Source organism: Bicyclus anynana, chromosome 3 (genome assembly GCF_947172395.1).
Source record: "Bicyclus anynana chromosome 3, ilBicAnyn1.1, whole genome shotgun sequence".
Lineage (NCBI taxonomy): Eukaryota > Metazoa > Arthropoda > Insecta > Lepidoptera > Nymphalidae > Bicyclus > Bicyclus anynana.
Genome location: NC_069085.1, coordinates 6,035,834 through 6,059,222, shown reverse-complemented (window position 1 = coordinate 6,059,222; position 23,389 = coordinate 6,035,834). Strand labels below are relative to the sequence as shown.

Genomic DNA, 23,389 nt, shown 5'->3' with positions numbered 1-23,389 from the left:
CTATAATTGAAAAAAAAGACACTGGTTAAAAGGTAGTTCAATATATACCTATGCAAGAAAAATATTATAAATGACTACTCAAAATTAGTTTATTTTTTAATAAAGAATTTAAACATCCCAGATTTCTTTCAACAGATATCATGTGTATACACTATGCAATTTACATAATTTTGGACTTCAGAAGAATGAATGATTTAAAATAATTTAGAGAATTGAGCAACAATATGAGGAGTGTAAAAATGAATGAAAAAAATAAAAATGTTGATATTACTGTCCCACATGACGATAATCTGGTTAAAGCCAAAAAGGAAAAAGTATCAAAATACTTGGACCCAGCTCACGAGATTACCGCCATGTGGAATGTTAAGTCAACTGTTATTGTTCCGATGGTTGTCTCTGTCAATGGTCTTATAGCTAGAAGACTCGACCAACACCTTAAGAAGCTTTCGCTTAACTGTTGGATCAAGAGTCGGATACAAAAAGCAGTGATTCTTGAGACGGCGCGTATTGTGAGGAAGTTCCTCACTCTGGAGCCCTGACCACCGGTTGCTTGGGCACTCAAATGTCCCGCACTGGGAGAGTTTATTTTTTTTATAAATTTTTAATGCGTCTGCGTGCAGCTTGCACGCCGCCACGCGTCACCTCCGACACGTGCTCGTCACGCGGTGGCTCACCTGGGCGAGAGCTTGGTGTTGTCGTGGTTGATGTGCGCGCGGTACCCGTAGCGCTGCACGCGCCGCGCCAGGCGCGCCACCCAGCGCCGCTGGTCGGGCGCGGCGGGCGCCAGCAGCAGCATCTCGCGCGCTCGGTCTGCGTGCAGCTTGCACGCCGCCACGCCGTCGCCCTCCGACACGTGCTCGGCGTGGATCTTCATGCGACACCCTGTCGACACCAGACACATCATAAAAGTACCATCACATACGCGTAATACAGTCAATGTCATAGACTTTTTTTTTCAAAAAGCATATATTATAATAAAAGCGCAGTGACTCACGTCGACACTCGTAGGCCTGCGGCGGCCGGAACATGTGCCACAGCGGGCGCGTGCACACCTCGCACGCGGTGGGGATGTGATACGTGATGCTCACCAGGTCGTGTCCCTTGTGCTGTACCGTGTTACCTGCCAAACATGTCACCACGGTAATTAGCCATTGAACATAATATATCCACCACAGAGATTCATAGACAGACATATATATTTAACTGTATAAATAAAATTCACCAAAAGCTGCCGTTCCAACCACACAACACTTCAAAACGTAGAACTACTAAAGTTTGCCAATATACACGAAGCAGAACTAAATTTATAAGAAAGCAATATGGTTACCAATCTTCATTTCTCTATAACAAATTTAATAAAAGTCACAAAATTAATGCTTTGACTCATAATAAATTAAAACGGGTGGTAACTGATACCTTGCTGGCCCTAGACTATGAACAAACTGAACTTTTACTTAAAGATAACTTTTCTTAAATACGGACGCAATTATTTCAAATAAAACACAAACTGATAATACACACACGCACACACACACATATACGTACACACACACACACACACACACACACACACACAAACACACACACACACGCACATACACACACACTAAATATATTATAATTTATAATTCTGTTATTTGTTAACTACGGTTGTTCTGTGTGGTGAATGAGCGGGGCACCCAGTAATACGGGTTTTCCACCTAGTACAGGGGCCCTTGCTACTTGTTTGTAAGACTTAGTTGACGAATAAAGATTTTTTCATTTTTTTCATTTTCATTTTCATGTCATGATTCAACAAAGTATTAAAAAATATCGTACTCTTAACACAATATAAAACAAAGCATCCCGCCATCAAAGATCATATCAAATTAATCAATAAATAAGCCATTCTAGCTCACACATGTGCTCCTTCGAGCCGGACATGAACCAGCGAATGTATATTACAAAGGCGAAAGTTTGTTTGAAAGTATGTGTTTGTTTGTTAAAGGTTTTCGCCACAACTGCTGAATTGATGTGGCTGAAATTTGGAATGGAGTCAGATTTTACAATTTTAATGACACAAAGCCTTTTTTATTTTTTATTTTTATCCCGTAATAATCCATGGTACATGTAAAATTTTAGAATATCGTAATTACACGCGAAAGGAGTCGTGGGCATCTATTAAATTACAATACTTTAATTCCGAAATACGATAGAGTTCCTGTGGAATAAGGGAATAAATTTAATGGAAATTTTACTAATACAACCAATTTAAAATTGCACAGAGTTATCATCACATCACATCACACTTCCCACTGTCACAATTACATTAACATTACAAAGGCGAAAGTTTGTTTGTAATTGTGTGTGTATGTTTGTTCCACCTTTGCGCTGAGGCTAGTGAAGCGATTTGGCTGAAATTTGGAATGGACACATAGGCTACTTTTCATTCCGAAATTCATGATTCCTGCGGGATTTGTGAAAAACTGAATTACATTTAGCTCTCGCTAGTAATAATATAAACGCAAAAGTTTGTGTACAGAAAGTCCTGACAATAACGATGATCATACCGGTATGGTCTTGTCCGTCGGCGGGTTGGTCCTGCAAGTCGCCGGGCCGCCGCGCCTCCCCCTCGCCCGCGTACAGCAGCTGGAAGATGCGCGGGATGTCCTTTGCGTCGGCGCGGATCACGTCGCCTTGCGTCACCGACCGCACGTGGAACACTTTGCTGGAACCCAGTCACAACACACATTAGACGGGCCTACTACCACACTTAGGATGTGGCATGGGAAATGGCGAGGAAAGGAGGCAGGGATGTAGTATTGCAACATTTTTCGCACTACCAGGTGTCAAGCTTTCGTCATGCCCACTGCTCTATATTTCGTTTCCCAGTTTTAGCGTTTTCAGTTTTCATACAAACTGTGACCAGATAAGTAACCTAATGTTTTATCGATAGCTTGGTATACTGCAAATCATATCTAATTGGTCTTTTCGGTTTGTAAAGCCATACAAAATTTAAGTAATTCATCTTTTGTTTAAGTTAGAAGTGAATTTCTTTTAAAAGTGAATTTTGAGAAAAATTGACACAACTATTCAAGAGAGACTGCTTTTGCCACTATTCTAATCAAATTATCTCCATTTATCTTAAATAACTCTCAAACAGTGAAGGACACCTGCATACCAGAGAATTTTCTTAATACTCTGCGTGTGTGAAGTCAGCCAAACCGCATTGGGCCAGTGTGGTGGACTATTGGGCTAACCCCTCTCATTCTGAGACTTGAACTCGGCAGTGAGCCGAATATGGGTTGATAGGGATGATGATGATTATGGAAATCTCCACTTTAGGCAATCAGTATTGTGGAGACCTTACTTAGGTTAATTTAGTATATTTTAGTTTACTGTGCAATTTTACATACATTCAAATGAAATTTATAAGCTACTTTTATTGAAGTCAGTTAATGTAGTCGTTTAAAAATGGCAACAATACCTCAAATCCAAAATCATGACAGGGTCTGTGGTGTTCTGCTTGTCATTCTCCGAGTTGTAGAAGATGATCTTCTTGGAGGAGACGACCACGTACTGCTTCTTCCAGCCGTGGCGCCGGATGTTCTGCTTGAAGGGCACGGAGAGCCAGCCCTCCAGGGTCTGTTCCGTCTCGCCGTCTTCAGCGTCGGCGGACGACTGCGACGCCGTCTCGCTTGTCAGTGCTGCCAGCTTCTCCTTTAGCTGTTCGATCTCCACGTCTTTGCTGTCCACCTGAAAGTTTCATAAACAAAAATGTATAGACGGAGAGCCAGTAATAGCCAGACCTTCGTCATTTTTTAAAAGCTGATAGTTTGTCAGCTCATGCAAATTTTTTTTTATTCTGTACAAGTTAGCTCTTGACTACAATCTCACCTGATGGTAAGTGATGATGCAATCTAAGATGGAAGCGGGCTAACTTGTTAGGAGTAGGATGAAATCCACAATTCTTTCGGTTTCTACACGATATCGTACCGAAACGCTAAATCGCTTGGCGGTACGTCTTTGTCGGTAAGGTGGTAACTAGCCACGGCCGAAGCCTCCCATCAGCCTACAAGCATACCATAGGTAAGTACCGTAGTCAACTATGGGGCTTGGACCGTTGTGGGTTTGGGTTAGCAGCTTTCAAGAATCCAGACCAACCGTCTAAGTATAAAGTGTGTTTTTTTTTTATTTTTATCGACATAATATGAGAAATGTTATCCCCATTCGCCAGACACATGGCTTCATGGCAACCCTTCACTAGAGACTCTTCAAGTTTCAAATTAAATAGTGTTTTTGACGGGTTGTCGCGAAGCTAAGTGACTGGCGACTGGGAATATAATTTCTCATATTATGCAGAGGAAAACATAACAAAAATTACACTTTGTACTCAGACGGTTGAAGGTCTTTATCCTTACAACCTGCTACTTCCCAAAGCGACCACGGTCCAAACTCTATAACTGGCTATCATACTTATCTTAGTTAAGTATGGTAAATATGGTGGTAAAACTTTCAGCTTTTATAAAATGACGAAGGTCTGGGGTTCACGCGCTCTTTTTTTTTTTTTTAAAAAAACAATATTTGCCATATCTTTTAAATATGACCAATATTCCCATTCCTCTCCAACTAGTCGGGAAAGACTGTATTAGGAGTGGGTGCGACAATAGACCAACGGGGCGAGGATCGAACCACCACCCCTCGGTGATGAATTCGACCGCACTTACCGTTGAGCTATTGAGGCTTAAGGTACTTATGATAAGGTAAGGTAGGCTTAGAGTACTTATGATCTATCTGTACTAATATTATAAAGAGGCAAAGTTTGTGATAGGATTGATCATCTAACTAGTCTCGTCTGACTTCTCTAGAAACACAACCAACCTCCATAGCGAGGCGCAGCCTGGTCTGCTGCTCCTCCAACAGCTGCTGCTGCGACTCCTGCAGGTCTCTCTGCAGCTTGGAGATGTGCTGGTCGGACTTCTCCTTCTCCCTCGTGAGGTCTTGCTGCAGCTTGCGGTAGTCCTTGTCCTTGCGCACCGACATCTTGCTCTTGTTCTTTGTTGACGCCGGGTTCATGTCCTTCCTGTTAGTTATTAATAATAATAATAAATAATAAATATACTTAAACAATACACATCACTATCTAGCCCCAAAGTAAGCATACAGAGCAGCTTATGTTATGGGTACTAAGATAGTTGATATTATAATTATAATATTCATATACATTTATATACTACATATAAATACTTATATAATGTATAAATACACACTGACACTGGAAAAAACCCATGTTCATCACACGAATATTTTCCAGTTGTGGGAATCGAACGCACGGCCGTGGATGCAGAAAGCAGGGTCACTACCCACTGCGCCACGCGGCCGTATTATTATTAATATTATAAAGCTGAAGAGTTAGTTAGTTTGTTTGGTTGAACGCTCTAATCTCAGGAACTACTGGTCCGATTAAAAAAAAATCTGTCTGTGTTAGATAACCAATTTATCGAGGAAGGCTATATATTATCCCGTATTCCTACGGGAACTAGAACCACGAGGGTGAAACCGCGCGGCGTCACCTAGTATAATATAGAAAACACGTTCTGGATGCAAGAAATTCAGAGATATGAGAGAGAAGAAATCTAATGGCTGTACTTTGAATAATATTCCAAATATTTAATTAGTGCGATAAAATAGTAGATTGTTATGTATAACAATCTACTATTTTAAGCGATTACTATTTTAAGGAGCTAAAAAGATCCATTATATACGATGTAGTTTTAGGGCCCGAGCCGTAAGGCGAGCACGCTAAATAAAAAACCGACTATGAATGAGTTTAGTCTTGCGTGGTATACTCTATTTTTCGCTTCATGTGCGACAATTTAAAATTTTTCAACGTTTTATTTTAATAAAAATTTGAATGTTACACGAAGCATTTAGTATGTGTTTCAAAGGGCATTGATTTCTTTTTAAATCTCGTTAAAATAGAAAAGAAAAACTCATGCCATAAGTGATTCTAATGGATTTATCTTTTATCGACTTATAAAATTTTTCGTAGGTATTTAAGTAAATGTTTTCTTTTCCTTTTTCATAACAATTAATGTTACGGTCAAAATGAATTTCTTGAAATTTTGCCATTTTTTTTTTAATTCTTATTGCAGACAAAGCTTGCATAGGTGATCCTATGATGACCTATCTATGATCTTGAATGCTGTTAATATAATATAATGATCATCTTATTATAATATTATAAAGCTGAAGAGTTTGTTTGTTTGCTTGAACGCGCTCAGGAACTACTGGTACAATTTGATTTTTTTTTATAGTGTCAGATAGCCCATTTATCAAGGAAGACTGGCTATATATTATCCTCGTATTCCTACGGGAACGTTAGTTGAGTTGAGTTGAGTTGAGTAACGGTAGTTAGAGTGAATGTGATAGTACAGGCACGATACCTGTTCATGATTTCAGCCAGCTTGTTGACGGCCTGCTGCTTGAGCATGATCTCCGAGTTGAGCCGCTTGGTGAGGCGGTCCACCTCCTCCTGCGCGCGCTGCAGCGTGGCCACGCGCTCCGCCAGCGCGGTGCCGCTGCGCCGGAGCTCGTCCACCTCCTGGAAGACAAGCATCTTCTTCTTCAGAGCATTTTCCGCACTTAGCCTGTATGCCGAGGATATGCACCACGACATATCTCTAGACGGGAGAAAAAAAAGCAAATGTTGCTCTCTTTTTCGTTATGTTGGGTGAAAAAAGTGGGACTATGTCAACCAATAGTGGCCGAGTAATATTGCTTTCTCTTTCGTTGTGTTAGGTGAAAGAAGTGGGACTTATAGCTTGGCAAACTCGTTCGTAACACTCCTGATGGTCCGCGCGGGCCAGTTAGGGGGTAGCGATGCCCCGCGCGCACGACATCAAACCTGCGCAGTCCTTCCCTCTATCCCGCGCGCACGACCTGACACCCACGCAGTCCTTTCCCCCCGTCGCCCGCATATCATGGGAGTGTCATCAACGAACTTGCCAAGTTATAGGACAACTTCGCCTCGATTGGTCGTGGACATTTGTATTTTTCTCTTCGAGAGATATATGTCGTTGATGCGTGCTAGCCTATAGGTTTTTGGCTGTTGTGCTTGGAAATATTTATATCTTTTTATTGACATGTTCATGCCATACAAGCCTTATTTTGCTAAGTATTCAAATTGACAAGTGAAAGACAAAATGTATTTCGTTAAATAAAGCTTGGTATGCATGACATAATTTAAAGTTCATAAATTTATTATCATATTCATACACTAATCCCGCTATACAATTTATTATTAATCTAGTCAAGAAAAATATTTGTATTACATTTATTTATATAACTAGGTATCTAGAGCCGATACAACAGCCCTACTTGTTGGTAAACAGTAGGTAAACATCGAGTAGGGCTATAGTAATTATAGGTGAGTTTTTCGTGGGCATTCAACGATTTATAAGACATTATTACGTCAATATCAATAAAAGATTATTTAAGCTATTGCACAGCTTTTATCGCGGTCTTAGAGCATGGCGACTGAATCAAGAAATTCCGTAACGAAAATAAACCTAACACCTAAGCCGACTCAACTTGACAAGTTGTGTGAAACTGAGGGGGCAAACTTATTAAACCAGAGTTCGATTCCAGCTTAACGTAATGACAATTTATATTATTTTCTAAAAAAAAGAAGACTGCATTAATAAAATAAACAAATAATTACATAAGTTGATACAAAATGCTTTACCGCGTCAGTCCCCGAGTGGCACACGCTTTTTTTTCTTTCTTACCTTCCTTTGCAGGTCAATAGTGGCGCGGTTCTCGTGATCCCTGTCCCGTAGGCCCTGTACGAGCGCGTCGCGCGACGCAAGCTCCGTGCGGTGCTGCGCCAGCGCGTCGCGCATCTCAAGCTCCTTCATGGTCTTCTCCTTCTCCAGCTCGCCCACCGTCTCCTCCGCTATCGACCTTCGCAACACGTACACGTGTTATACACGTCAACACAACACACCAAACTTTGTTATTTTACACAAGCTACGAGTAATTGTACGCAAGCACGCATGGACGCACTTTGAAAACACGTGCCTTTGCCCTTTTGTATTGAGTTTCGTTTTAACCCACAATAAAGATGATATTCTAGAAAGTTTACCGTTCGTGTGTTATTATTTATAACTTCGAAATGGATGGATCGATTTTGATACAGATACATAAGTAGGTATACTCTTTTAACAAGGGAAACTGATTTTAGGATTACGCCCATAGCTACGCAAGGTAATAATAGAATAATGCAATGCGAGCCATATTTTTCCATAGGATAAAAATAATTGGTTTCAATTTAAAAGTAATCAATTGTCGTAAGTAAGTGTCGGTGATTTTATTTTTAATAATGTAGTATTTAACATGTAAGTAAATAATGAAAAATAAATATTCCAAATGCTAAAAATGACTGCAGGCTAAACTGGATCCATTTGTGATATTGTTAAGAACCCATATGTTCAACCTAACTTACGCAGTGACTAGAGATACAATCTTCTAACTGCTACTTCAAAGAATTTACTGAGTGCAGACTCCCATTGTCACTGACTGTATAATCTCGAACGTTCGTATCAAATGTACAAAGCACAAAATAATCTTTCAAAAGCATTTATAATGCACAAACAACTTTTAAAAAATAAATGATAATTAGCACATTTCCATAATGTTAGAAAAAAATACCCAATTCAATAATTCAATCTTTGATTAAATCCACTTTTACACGAACACTTACATGACTTGAACATGAATTAACTAACGGCTTAATTAAACGGTAACGTTCAGGGTTTAGTTAAAGACAGGATGCAGGCATGTGACAGACCTGAAGCAGTAAGTAGTACACACCTCGCAATGGCCTCGGAGTCTGCCCTGGCGATGGCTAGCTGCAGCTGGTGCATGAGGCTGGCGCGCTCCTGCTCCAGGTCGCGCGCGGCGCGCGAGCTGTCCTCGAGCTGCGCGCGCGCCTCGCTCGCCTGCGTGCGGTACACGATGCAGTAGTGCTGCTCATTCTCGAGCTGAGATCGAAGCTCCTCACTCTGTAACAAACATTTAATATTAACTGTTGTTAATGAATTTAAACTTTTTTCGTGGTTGTTCATTATGAATATTATTTAAACGGGTACATACCACGATAAAACGACGAGGAACGCGAGGTTGTTGAAAAAAGAAAAAGAACAAGAAAGTGGGTAGATCAATTCTGCCCCTAGCAGCTGATGTCAACTTCGCATCTCGCAACTTCAGTCCCGTCGTGAACACGATCCATGCAACTGGGTCGAAATATCGACATTAAAAATCTCGTCGTTGTTATCGTGGTATGTACCCGTTTAACTGTTGTTTTTTTGTATGCAGTTACATCTATCAGTGATCAGTCGTATCTATAAACTGAATTTTTCATAGCAGTGGATATTTACTTTCGAGTTACAGGTCAGTCAATTAAGCGACTGTGTAGTGGTCCTTTATTGGGTATTACTGTCCACCACAGAATTCTACCACAGTAGATCGCTTTAGGCTTTTGGTCTCATCAGAGAGTTATTTGAAAGCTCTTGCAGTCTGCTTTTGTGTTTTATGGCGTTATTTCTTCCTAGAATGTCGGCATTTCAAGGTATTCATACATATTATTTCAGATAAGCTTATTTTTCAATCGAGATTGAGAGACGTGTGATTGCTAGGCTGTCGTGATTTTATAAATTCTGAGTGTAGTAATGCAGTAGACAATAATGTAGTGTGGATCGTGGTGGCTTTTTGAGGTAGCAGGTTTGCAGCAGCTCAACCAAGTATAAAGCATATTTATAAAAATTAAAGGTTTCTAGAGAATGGTTGGAAGTCTGTCCGGCAATTGGGGAACATGATTTCTCTCAATATTCCGTAGAAACTAAACTTTAAACTTGAACAATTGAGGGTTGAAGAAACTGGACCCTTGAAAATTATTATCTCCTGAACTCTACAAAAATAGTTGACTACCGCACCCTAAGGTAACGTAATCGATACCGTATTACAGTATACCGTACTTACCTTTGGTAGGAACTGACAGAGTTTTTAGATTTAGCATTTTATTTATTTATTTATTTAGTTTCGCTAACATCAGTTTTTAGACTGTATTATTCAAAATAATACAGTCCAAAATACAAGTACAGTTAAACGTAAAAATGGAAATTCACTAGGTAATGTCCTACATACTGTAAACAAAATTTTGTGGTTTGCGATTCATCACGCGGATTATGGATCTGACTCAGATGCCAGTACTTAAAAAACAAAAATGTATGAAAAACATATCTCGTCGTGAGCTTGTTCGAGAGACAATGAATACTTGTATCTACATTCATTAATTATTACTGTACATATGTCTTTTTAACAAATCGTAGATAGTTACGGTGCAATTTAGAACTGTCGACTGCTTGTTTGTGAATAGAACAAAACCATACTCGGTTACATTGATCCTATACGAAAATTATAAATGAACATGTTTGGATGTTTGTTATATTCAATCGTGCAAATACGGCCGAACGGTTTTGGGTGAATGTGGCACACATATTAACCGACTTCCAAAAAGGAGGAGGTTCTACGTTCAGCTGTGTTATGTATTCGTATAGTATGAAAATAACTCAGCGTGCAGGGATCGAAACTTTGGCCTCTTGGAGTTAAATATACCCTACACATACAGGGTATTTTATATTTTTCGTCTTAGGAAAATAAACATTGACTCAAAATCAAAAGAGCTTAAATCTCATATTAATTGATTATGAAACACGGCTAAAACTGACGTGATATTAGGTCGGAGTATGCCCGACTAGTTTCGAACCCGTACGGGGCCCTTAGTTATGAGCTGGTTCTTGCATCGCGGCACGATCCAAATCGGTTTGGATCGTGCCGCGACCGCGGGCATACTCCGACGTAATAACACGTGAGTTTTAGCCGTGTTTCATAATCAATTAATATGAATAACACTCACAATAGTTTAAATTCTAAAATAGCTAAAATCTCAAGTAGGGATTTTTATTAAAGAAACATAATCGGGGATCCGTTAAAACTAACATAATTAATATTATATGTTATATATTATATGTGAATGATATGACACATTATGTTTAGTTAATGTTTATTTGTTTTCTTATGCAAATAAAACTATCACGCTTAATACGTTAACCGAATAAAATATTCAAATGTATCGCTATTAATAAATTGATCCACACAGTATAATGACTATAATCATAATAATTTTTACATCTATGCTACGACGGCCGTATATTTTGTATTGTGAAATTTATTCAATTCTCATAAGACAATAATAAAAACATAATCATAAAACGGCACCGAAATTTTTTAACCGTTACCTTACTTCGCGGTGTGAAACTTAACGAATTTATCGAAGCGTATACCGGAGTTTGGAGCATCTAAATAATTATTTCTTGTTTTTGAATTAACTATTAGCTTTCAAGATCACGGTCGTTGCATTTCGGAATCAACTACAACTATTATTAAATATAATTCAATTTTTTTTATATAAATTTTCAATTTCTATACCGCTTGCTTGATTAAGTACCATAAAAATATAATAGAAAATGTTTGCCATCGAGTCCTAAACTAAACAACATAATATCTCAATACAATACTATTTTAATGTGGTTTAAAATTATTTGTAGTAAATATGGCTTTAGAATTAGAAGTAGCTAGTTATAGTAGGGGAGCGTGGGATGCTAAATTAGCAGTTACTACAGCGTCATTGGAATCGATTAGATTTGGTAGATTAGATGATAGAAAGAATAAATAGTTATATACTTTTTTCGCTTTCAGCGGTGGGGAAAAAACTACAGACTTTATAGACAATTTTTATTACTTTGGCTTACTGAAATCATCAGAAAACATGAGCGATTATTCAGATTATTTCACTAAAAATAAGTAAAAAATTAACCGCGCTCGTGGTGGATAGCAGAAATATAAGGGTTTTATTTTGTAACTTTGGAACCCTCCTATTTAATTACGTTTTTCGAAATAAACACTTTTTAGCTATCAACTCACCTACCACCTCGCTTATCTTAATCTGGCGTGCTGCTTGAGTATTTCTGAAGTTATTTTTTTTTTGGTTTCCTTAAATTTTTTTTTTGGTGATGTAAAAAGTGGAGGAGCATTGCACAGAAGGCACGGCTCATCAATGGACGATTAAGAACGATTTAGAACGATTAAGAAGAAGAACTTGGTGGAGGTACTCAACAACGTGCAAGGTATATTCCCTTATGTTCATCTGTTCGAGTAACTGCAAAAATCCCCTCTTTGGCTCCTCTACTATTACCACCCTACCATTCCGGTATGATGCCACGTAGAAACCGTCAAGAGGTATGGATACAGTAGACTTGTGCTTCTTCCAAGTTAGTCCGTCACCATCTTTGACATCATTGCATCGTCACTTAACATCAGAAGACATTTGTCATTGAATAAAAAAAGGACTATGACGCATTGGCTACGCAGATTCTTTGAGGTCGTACACGTATTTAGATAATAAACTCAGCCTTGTAAACAACGCAGCCTCATCTCGATTTTTTAATATCATTAACAGCCTTTTTTAAACCTAATTAATTAACCTTAATTTTCCTAACTCTTGCCCGAGTGACCGAAAATTTCTACAAACTAATGCTAGCCACTCATTTGGTTGGTCGCGATATGCATGATGTCATGACTTCGCGACCAACACACGATCAGTTTTATCGGATGTCCTGCCGTTAGCGCTGCAGGCACGTGGACTTTTTGGATGGTGAGTGGCTAGAATAACTAAGAATAACTGAAAATTTCTTGGAATAAATAAACACTCAGTATTACATAACACAACGCAGACCTCGAACCAAGGATCTTATGATCCGAAACGACATATGGTTTATTTAGTTATTAGTTATTAACTATTGGACCACCGAATCAGTTTTTATTCACGTACATAATCTCCAGTTTAGTCTAGTCCTAGTAGTATATAAATAAACTTGACTCAATAAAATCATAACTAGTTAGAGATGAGCAGGAAATAAAACAACGCAAAGGCATTCCGTAGATGAAACCGTGCAATAATGCATGTGTTTTATTAACCCGCCCTCGTTCACGTACTATTAGTTTTAATAACATTAATAAATTCCTATAAAAGGCACATAACTTCATTGTTTATTGTGTTTACCGTTTAAATATACACTGTTATTATTTCTGTAAAACATTGACTAATTATTCAGGATTTGTGTAACTCTTAGTGAGTCTGCATTTTGGTCGACTGTTAGGATGTGTAGTGCTTGGCGATGAGCTATGTTTCCGAGAGTTGGTTGCTAACTATGGGCCTAATAAGAAGGATCTGCTGAGCTATTTACTATTTTGGTCTTTATTAAACATCTATTAAAATAAACATCAAGTCAACTGACCAAATGTCATTTACATACTGTGTGTCATCCACCAGTGCCCCGGATGACATTTTTACATTGAATCTAAATTTCGTATATGTCAACTAGCATAGTCAAAGATAGTGAAAAAGCCCGCAGAGGGCGATAGAACGAGCATTGCTAGAAACGAGAGGAAATTCGCAGAACTATAATCACCGGCATAGCTCAACAAGTCGCGAAGCTAAGGGGCAATGGGTCGGGGTACAAATTCGAATAGCCGATGGACGTTGGAGTCCTGAGGTGTTGGAATGGCGACCACGCAGGCGGCTCAAGAAGGTTGTATTTGGAAATCCCTACAAAAGGCCTATGTCCTGTAGATAACGGCATAGCTATCCAGGGGCTAGGCGGTGCAATGCCCCGCCCTTAAGCTCAGGGGGCCCTCGAATCATTACTAGAAAATTGCGTACGTACTGAACTTCAAATACTAAATAGTGCTAATGAATATTTTTAGTTGATAAAACCTAACTAATTTAGATAGTAGGTATTCGTAAAGGGGCCCCATCTTTTTATTTGCACCAGGGCCCTTGATTTTCTAGCCACGCCTGTAGAGGACTTACGAATACATCGGCTGATGTGAGTCATGAATCCCTGAACAGTCTCTCTGTTCAGGGTTTCATTCAGCTCGGACTAAATTAGGACTTTATAGTATCTATATTGGTTCAGATCTCTGGCAAGTGCGACAAGTCGAATAACTACACCCGAGTGAGCTCGGATAGCATAGATAATAGACGATCAAAAATTGGGAATTATTAATTTTGTATTAGGTACTTGAACGAATAGTGTCTAGGTAGCCTTCTTGAAAACCTTGCGCAACTATCAGCCCATTCCTACCTATAATATTATTTAAGCTATACAATGGCACAAACATCCTTATAATCCTTATAAGACCTTATAGGGTCTTACGTCTGTTACCTACGTAGGTGGGGGGTGGGTCAAAAACTCATTATTTCACAATTCAAGCTATAAGACACTATCTGTATGAGCAAGTACGCAGCATTAGTTAGCTAATGATAAGATGTATAAAGCTTTAATTGAATATTATTTAGGTTAAATTACAAAGGTCTTATAGTATCGTATGACCTGCATACATTGTATTTGTCAGCAGAAACATGTCGACGCTCGTATTAGATACATTAGATAATGTACCTCTTACGTTACAGACGCAATAGCTAATGTTCTGATGGAAACAAAAAAATTCCTATAGTAGGAGTCATTTAGGTGATCATTTTGGTTATAAATACTGAAGTAATTAACATTTATACCAATCTTGTGCTATATCTATAGCTTGGCAAGTTCGTTCGTAACACTCCCAATGGTCCGCGCGGGCCGGGGGGCGTGTAGCGATGAATGAAAAACCCACGACCAACCGCGCTGTCTTTCCCCCCGGCCCCCGCATATTATAGGAATGTCATCAACGAATTTGCCAGACTACAATAGGCTATGACACTTTTTTAAAATGGTCCTAATTTGATCATTGTCTTTCTACTAGATTGAAAAAAAAATATCATGTTTTAATGAGGCATGATTACATGAAAATTTTAATTTTTAAATATTTATGATGGTCTATATTTCAACTGTTTCATGACGTCACGTTAACTAATCCTTTACCAAACGGAGCTTTTGACAAAAATATTAGTTAATAATCATTAGTTTGACGTGTACATCAAGTAACATTGTGACGTCACAAAATGGACGACAGGGTTTTTAACATTTGGAAAATTTGCAATTTTGATTGAATTATTTTTACTATTAGTTTGATAATAGTAATTAAAATAGTGGCAGATTTTAGGTAATATGGGGTGTAATGGATTCACAAACAGAAACATTATAAAAACATTCATTAAAGCCTTGCCAAGACCCACCCTCTAATAAGTGAAAATGTGATGAAAAAAACAAAATATAATTTGACAAAAAAATAGTGAACTATAAGGTAAAGAAATAAACGTGATGTTGTCAATGAAAAAGCATTACAATAGTTATAAAAAAAACTACTGAGGTCAACAATGTTCCGTGAACCGTCACGAGACGTCACCATTAATTGTTCAAACAATCAATAATAAACCAAAGAGTCACAGATGAAAACCGCTAAATACGTAATCGTGTTTATTTGTCTGGAGACATCGCACGCGCAGGTGTATCTTTATACGGCAAATGTTTGCCTGTGTGCGCTATGTTTTCTGTCTAAGGGACCTTACACACTACGCGGCCACGGCCACATGCCTCAACGACCAGCCGGCCATTTGACTAACTTTGACGTATGTTAGCTACCTAATATAATTAACATTAAATCAATAACATTTTTTTAGCATTTTATCGTATTATGTAAAGCTCATTGTTAATAAAAAGCATAATGTCAACTGGGCGCTGTCATCTACGTACTTTACGATATCCACGAAGGGTTTTCAGTAGGCACTGGATGAAGTTTTTGCATATAACCAATTTTGATCATTAAGTAGGTAAATAGCGATTACGAAATCACGTGACTTAAGAATATCTAGACAATATTTAGTTGGTAACGTATATACAATCAACCAGCACACGTCAAAGTTAATGAATTGGCCGGTAGATTATCAGAAGAAACCATAATTGAATATCGTTCACTTGGCCGCAGTCCGGGCTCGCAAGACTGTTCGTTGCGACCAAGCTACGTTAATTTGCGAATGAGCGATCGTGCATTAGTTAGTAGTTAGTTAGTGCTTTTTTATTGCGTAAGTGTCGTAGGCTATGGGACCTCAGTGGTGTCACCGGTGGTAACACCTAGTTCTGTGTACACTAGGTCCGACCAGCAAGTAATGCGCGGGCAGAATAACAACTGACAATAGGCCGCATTACGACGAGTCGTGGTCGTGGCTGCAAATCTTGTTTCATGCAAATTGTAGCTTTTACAACCACGGCCAACTAATCTTCGCCGTGGCAGCATAGTGTGCAAGGTCCCTAAGTGTTCGTCGTGAGTCATTGTGTCGTAATGCCGAAGGACAGTCTATTTCGGCTTGATGAGACTATCTTTAATTCAAAGAACAGTAAAAGTATTGTGGATTTATAATAATGTATGCATTTTAATAAAGTTCCCGCGGAACCTGTATCGAAAAGCTTTGTTTGATAAAATTGGTAAACGCCCACGGTTGTCGCTTCGAAATCTCACTTGACAACAAGTAATATGAGGAAGCCTAATGTTAATGGATGAGTTTTTTTCTTACCTATATAATTTATAATTATATATTTAATAGTAGAGATTGCTTATAGCAATAAGGCCGACTTTCTCATTCATTTTTAGTTTAAATTGTTGATTTTTAATGATTTTTATTTGGTTTTGTATTTTTTTGTGTATTTTTTCTTCTATATTTTAGAATTTGAATTTATATATTTTAGAAGAATGTTGTTTTTCTATTTTAACTAGCTACTTATTGTGCAAAATGTGTATTTAGAGCTAGAATGAAATTACAAGTGATACAAATGTTAGAAAAAGCAGTAAAACCTGGTTACATTTACTATTCTGGTGTTTTTGGTCATGTCGTATACGCGGAACGATAAGAAGCAAAGGACACTTCGTTTATCTAAATAGATTTAATGAAATGTATACAAATGCATACAAATATGACAAGTTATGAGTCACTAGAGAGTCGAATTATTTTTGCAATTGATAACTATCAAGTTAATTTTCTGTGAGTGTGAATCAAGTGAATAGCTTCATCTTAATGAGACGCTCAACTGTTATTTTACGAAAATTCTTGATTCTGATAGCTAACTGGGTTACCAGTAATAAAAATTTTTGAGCGTCGGAACGAGATAATGTAACACGCAATTTATAGGACATTGTGGCTGTTAAGTTGTATAACTATTAATTAAGCAACAGTAAAAAACAGCAGTAACAACTTTTACTATTTACCTCGTTAGTAATACAAGTCGGGAAGAGGGGAGTTTACCAAATGTTGTTATTAACCAGCTATTTTTTTCACTATTGCTTAATTAATAGTTAGACAACTTAACAGCCACAATATGCGTAGTACATCATCTCGTTCCGACGCTAAGAATTTTTTATTACCTGGTAACCCAGTTACCTACCAGAATCAAGAATTTTCGTAAATAGTTGAGCGTCTCACCAAGATGAAGCTACTCACAGAAAATTAACTTGATAGTAATAATCAATTGTAAAAATGCTCCACGGATCCTAATCGTGTTGAAGAAAGATTTTTTTTGCTATTATCCGCGTAAAATTGATGAATCCAAGCGTTAACGCCTACCATAGCAACACAAGACGTACGTTTTACTTTATAAATAAATATAATATGTAAAGTTTTACTAGTTTATTACTGTACTTTATATTAGCATTGTATGATACTTTTTAACAATGCTGATAGGCAACTCGCTGTCTAATAAAATACATAAAATTACAACAAACTTATCATGACTCTTTACCCACAATATCTATGGTGCGGTTTTTCATATATTCAATGATACAATAAATACTGGATAGCGTAAAACATCCGAATTTCGAAATTAAACTCTCATGTTCGTATAAATAATTAATAGATCTATATTTGTTGTGAAATATTTTTCTATTCACATTCACTATTAAGATAAAATGTTACATAAGAAAATGACATAATCTCAGTAATGTAAACATGCAATACAAACTGCGTTGAATCAGCCATAGCGTCATACATGTGACCTTACTACTAAAGTTCTGAAGTTGTTCATTGTGGAATTAAAAAGCTTTATTTTTAAAGTAAGATGTAAAGTAAGTGTGGTTTATTATTGATTTGTGTGCCTACTCGTATGTTTATGACTACACTAGTAGAACCCTGCGGTTTCACCCGCGTAATTTACTTTCCCATACGAATACGGGGATAAAATCTATATATCTATATACATTTAGTAAATGCATTGGTAAAAATTTGAATAATTGCTGGTAAAACCATAAAAACAACCCATTTCTATTTCCCATACAAAAGTCAAGGGGTAGGTTAAGGTTGGGGTAGATGTAGGGAAGGGGTAGTGTAGGGGTAAAGAGGGTTAGGGTAGGCGTAGAGTAGGGGTAGGGTAGGGGTAGCGTAGTGTAGAGTAGGGATAGGGAAGAAGTGCACATGAAGATGACAGTGTAACGGAACCTTCACTCCCCACCACTCAACTCCTCTCCCAACGCGCGATGCGAGCGGCTGCGCGCCGCACCGACGCTTCGCAGTTTGAGCCGTGCCGTGTTGTAAGAACCAGCTCATGACTACGCCCGTATGGATTCAAAACTAGTCGGGCATACTCCGACCTTATATCACGTGAGTTTTAGCCGTGTTTTAATAATCAATTAATATATTTAACAAACGTTTGATTTGACGAAAAGATTCATTGTTTACAAGCTCCTTAACAAGTGTTATTCGATTAAGTTAGTAACTTAGTGCTATTCGAATAAGTTCGTATGACTTACCCTCGCGTAGTGCATGTCGCGCTCGGCTGCGGCGGCGGCGAGCTTCTCCGATGTGTCGTGTAGAGCCGCGCGCACGGACATGAGGTCTCGGTTGCGCGCCTCGCGCTCGGCGTGCGCCGCGCGGCTGGCCGCCTCCGCCGTCGCCGTCTCCGCGCTGGCCGCCAGCCGCGCCGCGCGCTCCTGCTCCAGCGCTGCTTGAAGGCCCACCACCTATGACAATATATCATGAACTATGACAGATTGTCGGAAAAAGTTGAGCCTTGAAATATCATTCAGTGGTACCTAGATTTGCCTGTCGAAATCAGGATTTTTTTTTAATGTTTCAAGTATTTATTTGCTGATTAAATATTCCACTACATAGAACAATAAACCATTTAAATTCGTGTAATTTTTTTTTACGATTTACGTTTTTTTGTCATTTCTGTGTCAATGTGCCAAATAAGTTCCAAAGAGGAAAAACGCATATTTCCTTATTTAAATTAATAAAATAGAAAATTCCTGAAACACGTGTTCATTTATATAGTATTACCTATGACATATCTTTTTTTGCCGAAAATTAATAAAACATGCAGTAAGGGGTTAACAACCATGGATCAATTGCCATAGGACCTGCCATTTTTTGGCTTACGCTTGACCACAATCAAGCCTCATGGAAAGCAATGACTAAGATGAAGCACGCTTGAGTAGAAGATGCCTATTCACTCTTGCCTTGAAGGTGCACAAATTGTATGTGTCAGGAAACAGATGCCTTGCTAGACGTTACCCCTCTGTCAAAAGTATATCACGAACGATCTAACGTTTTTATAAAAACTGTGTCTATAGAATCAATATTTTACTGTGTTAAAATTACACGTGTATATTATGATTTAAATTTATAGTTGTGTGTAGTGTAAGGACAGAATATATATTTATTGGTGTTAAATTATTTCAAAGTGTAAGTTTAAAAAAATTATAGACAATGTGAATATGTTTGTGATTTGACTGTGATACAAATCTAAAGGTAAAAACATGTGATATCACATTTCTTAAAAAGATTCAGGTCATGACAGTAGTCTAACATTTTGGATAATACAAACTAGACAATGTTTTAATTATCTGTTTAAGCAATAAAACTATTTAAAAAAAAAAGTATAAAATTTAACGTTTTTTGTACCTTTTCACTCTCTTGTCTATGTTCGCCTTCCAATTTCTGTAAGCGCTGTTGCATTTGTCGGTAGTCAACACTCAACATTGACATTTGGCGATCCTTTTCCTGAGATGCTGAATCTGCCCGCAGTCTGGCTTGTTTCTCCTCATTCAACTTGCCTTGTAATGCTGTAGAATATGTACATAATAAACAAAAACTCTGTCCAACAACACATTAGACATACAACAGGCATTACATCTCATTTAAGATCTAACTAAAATGGATCACAAAAAACAAAAACAAGTAACTAAAACAGTCAAGGATCATAGCAACGATGAAAAACTGCATTCATATTTTTATTGCAATGATAAAAACCATAAACTAAAAAAACTCTATATAAATAATGTTTTATTAGCATAATGGACAAACCTGTTAATATTTTTTCCAATGTTCCTGAGGCATGCAAAATATTAAACATGATATAGGAACAATACTTGTCAATAATAGCTACTTAGCATTAATTCACTAAGGATTTTTTCTAATATTATCTAATAATGCTATTACAAATAATAAAAATATAAATTGCTCACCCTTTACAACTTCTAGATTAGCTTCCTGCTTAGAAAGAAGCTGAGAGCGTTGTGTTTCCTGATGTGCTCGTACTTCCTGTTGGTATAAATGTTGGGATGCTCTTAGATCGTGGGACATTGAAGCATATTCTTTTTCCAATGAAGAAACTCTCTCTGATAGCTGTCTATTATCTGTCATAATTTGCCCTAATCTCGCTGATGATCTCTCTAGCTCAGCACGGGTAGCGATTAAACGACTATTCGCTTCAGCTACTGATGCTTCAGCTCTTTGCTTGGCAGCTTTCACTGTTCCCAATTCTTCAGACAAGCTACCACATTCTCTCTCGAGAACATCTCTCTGTGCGCGCAAACTCGACACTGTGCCATCGCTCACTGCAGCTGCAGCAGCTTGAGCAGCGCTAAGTTCCGCTGCTTGCTTTCTTGATTTAGCCGCTGCCTCAGATTCTTGTTTAAGTTTTTCACGCATCTCTGTCAATTGTTTTTCTAAAGCATTTATCTTTTCATTATAAATATGTAGATTATTCATTTCCTTTACTCTTTTACTCTGTTCTTCATCAAAGCGACGTTTGATATCACTATAGTTGAAATCTGCTTTCCTTCTGGCTTCTGCTTCTATTTCAGCCTTGCGCTGTATTTCCCTAAGATCATGTTTCAGAAGAGCCAATTCTTTGTCTGTGTCAGCAATAATTTTTTTACTCCTGCTTTCTCTTTGGGATAGTTCCTCCAATTGAGCACAAAGTATTACTTCTCTATCTTCAAATTTACGTCTTGCATCTCTTTCCCTTTCCAATAATTTTTCTAATTGCAATATTGCCTCAGAACCCACATTATTAATATGATTGCTAGATATTGTGTCTACTACATCGGAAGGTTTTGATCTACCCCCACAAAGTTGATAATCACCATTATATGTAAATCCAACAAATGGTAAATGGTTACCCACAAAGGCTTTGGGATCTGGAAAAGCTTCATCTAAAGCATCTGATTTTTCAATATTATCATCAAAATTTCTGGTATCATCGTCACTAGATAATTCAGGTACAACTGGTGGTACAGAATCTCTTAGATTATCAAAACTCCATTGATCATTAATAAAGAAAGAATGATGTTTGATTTCATCTACACTATTTTTACCAAGTCTCTTTGTTCTATCTGTTAGCAAACCTCTAATTAATGATTTGGCTTCCTTGGAAATTTCCACATCATCAGGAAATTGTAAAGAATTTCTATGATCCATAATCTTTCCGTAAGTTCCTACCAAGCTATCTGCATAAAATGGTGGATCACCTATTAACATTTCATATAAAAAAATTCCCACTGCCCACCAATCACATTCTCGGCCATACTCACCCTGTCCATTTTGTGACTGTAATACCTCGGGTGAAATATAATCTGGAGTGCCAACAGCATTGCTTGCACGTACAAGACCATCTGGGCCCATTCTCATGCACGTCCCAAAGTCTGCTAATTTCAAATGGCCATATTTGTCAATTAACATATTGTCAGGTTTTACATCTCTGTGAACAAAACCCATTCCATGGATTACATCTAAAGCAAGAACAATTTCCATTGTATAAAACTTTGCCCATTTCTCAGGTATATCATAATTAGACATGAGATTGACGAGATCTCCTCCAGGCATGTAATCCATGACCATGTAAAGGTATTTTTGATCTTGAAATGCAAAGTGAAGTTTGAGAATCCATTCCGAATTAGCGTGTGCCATAATATGCCTCTCCTCCCAAAAAAATGTAGAGTCAGATCTTTTTATCATTTCAACTTTGCTAAGTAGTTTCATAGCAAACACTTGACGGGTAGATTTATACCTGACTAATTGTACTTCACCAAATGCTCCTCGGCCTATTACTTTGATCAGGTCAAAGTCTGCTGCTCTCATACGTAAATCAACAACCTCAGATGCAAATTCTTCATCTGAAACAATATCAAAATTTATTGGATTGAACTCTGAACTCTACAGCTATCTCCATCATCATTAACGTAGGCTCACTGCCTTATTCATCTAGCCACTTTCCACTATTTTCTTAAGCCTGTCGGTACATTGAGCTAGAAGGTGTCCTACAACTATCTTGCTTGCCCAAAAATATTTACAAAATAATTTTAAGTCATGCATATATAAATTGTTAATAATACAAATTTGAATTGTATATTTTCATTACACTTATTAGTATAGTAGTAAAATGTGAAAGGACACAAACATTATTATCTAATTACACATATTATAGGTAAATGATTATGCACATATCTAAGTAACATTATAGTTTGTTTTGATGATAATGTTTTATCAGTTAAACAAATTTTAATTATGTACAGTTCAGACCAAGCTATAGTGTGATGTTACGCAGTTTGTGTTTATAATCATAATATGCATGTGTTCTCATGGGTGTTAATTTTCTGAAGTAAATTTATATGACTGATCTAAAAGTAATACTTTCATAGAACCTACAATAATTTTGAAACCTGTTTCAAGAAAAATCCCAAGATTTCTGTACAATGTGACACTTATATTTTAATAAATGCAGCTATATCCTTCTCCACTCAAATTTTTAATAATATTTTAACACCTTTATTTTATAACTAAATATTTATAAATGACACAGAGCAGTCTATCTCAGTATAGACTTATAATTGATATCTCTCTAATCAATAGAGCAAATACTTATAGTAGTTGTATATAAATGTATTTCATAAGCAATTTAACTGAGAGCTATTTGAAATATTTGCCAATTTATTTATCGTATCATACTAATTAATAATGTAGTATAGTGACTTGTTACACAAAGAATGTAATAACTGATAGAATAGTCTCATTCATTGTTCA

The 23,389-nt window shown here is 37.5% G+C and overlaps 1 protein-coding gene across 1 annotated transcript in view; it reads right to left on the bottom strand.

Moving 5' to 3' along the window:
• Positions 1-23,389, bottom strand: part of LOC112054042 (rho-associated protein kinase 2) — a 32,648-nt gene that overhangs the window by 8,578 nt on the left and 681 nt on the right. The window contains exons 2-12 of the mRNA XM_024093687.2: positions 20,551-22,482; positions 19,988-20,148; positions 18,835-19,044; positions 8,854-9,044; positions 7,770-7,944; positions 6,426-6,583; positions 4,861-5,062; positions 3,467-3,735; positions 2,550-2,707; positions 995-1,120; positions 675-882 (exon numbers count right to left, since the gene is read on the bottom strand). Of these exons, the coding sequence (XP_023949455.2) occupies positions 675-882; positions 995-1,120; positions 2,550-2,707; positions 3,467-3,735; positions 4,861-5,062; positions 6,426-6,583; positions 7,770-7,944; positions 8,854-9,044; positions 18,835-19,044; positions 19,988-20,148; positions 20,551-22,482 (3,790 nt within the window). The remainder of the gene's footprint in view (positions 1-674; positions 883-994; positions 1,121-2,549; positions 2,708-3,466; positions 3,736-4,860; positions 5,063-6,425; positions 6,584-7,769; positions 7,945-8,853; positions 9,045-18,834; positions 19,045-19,987; positions 20,149-20,550; positions 22,483-23,389) is intronic.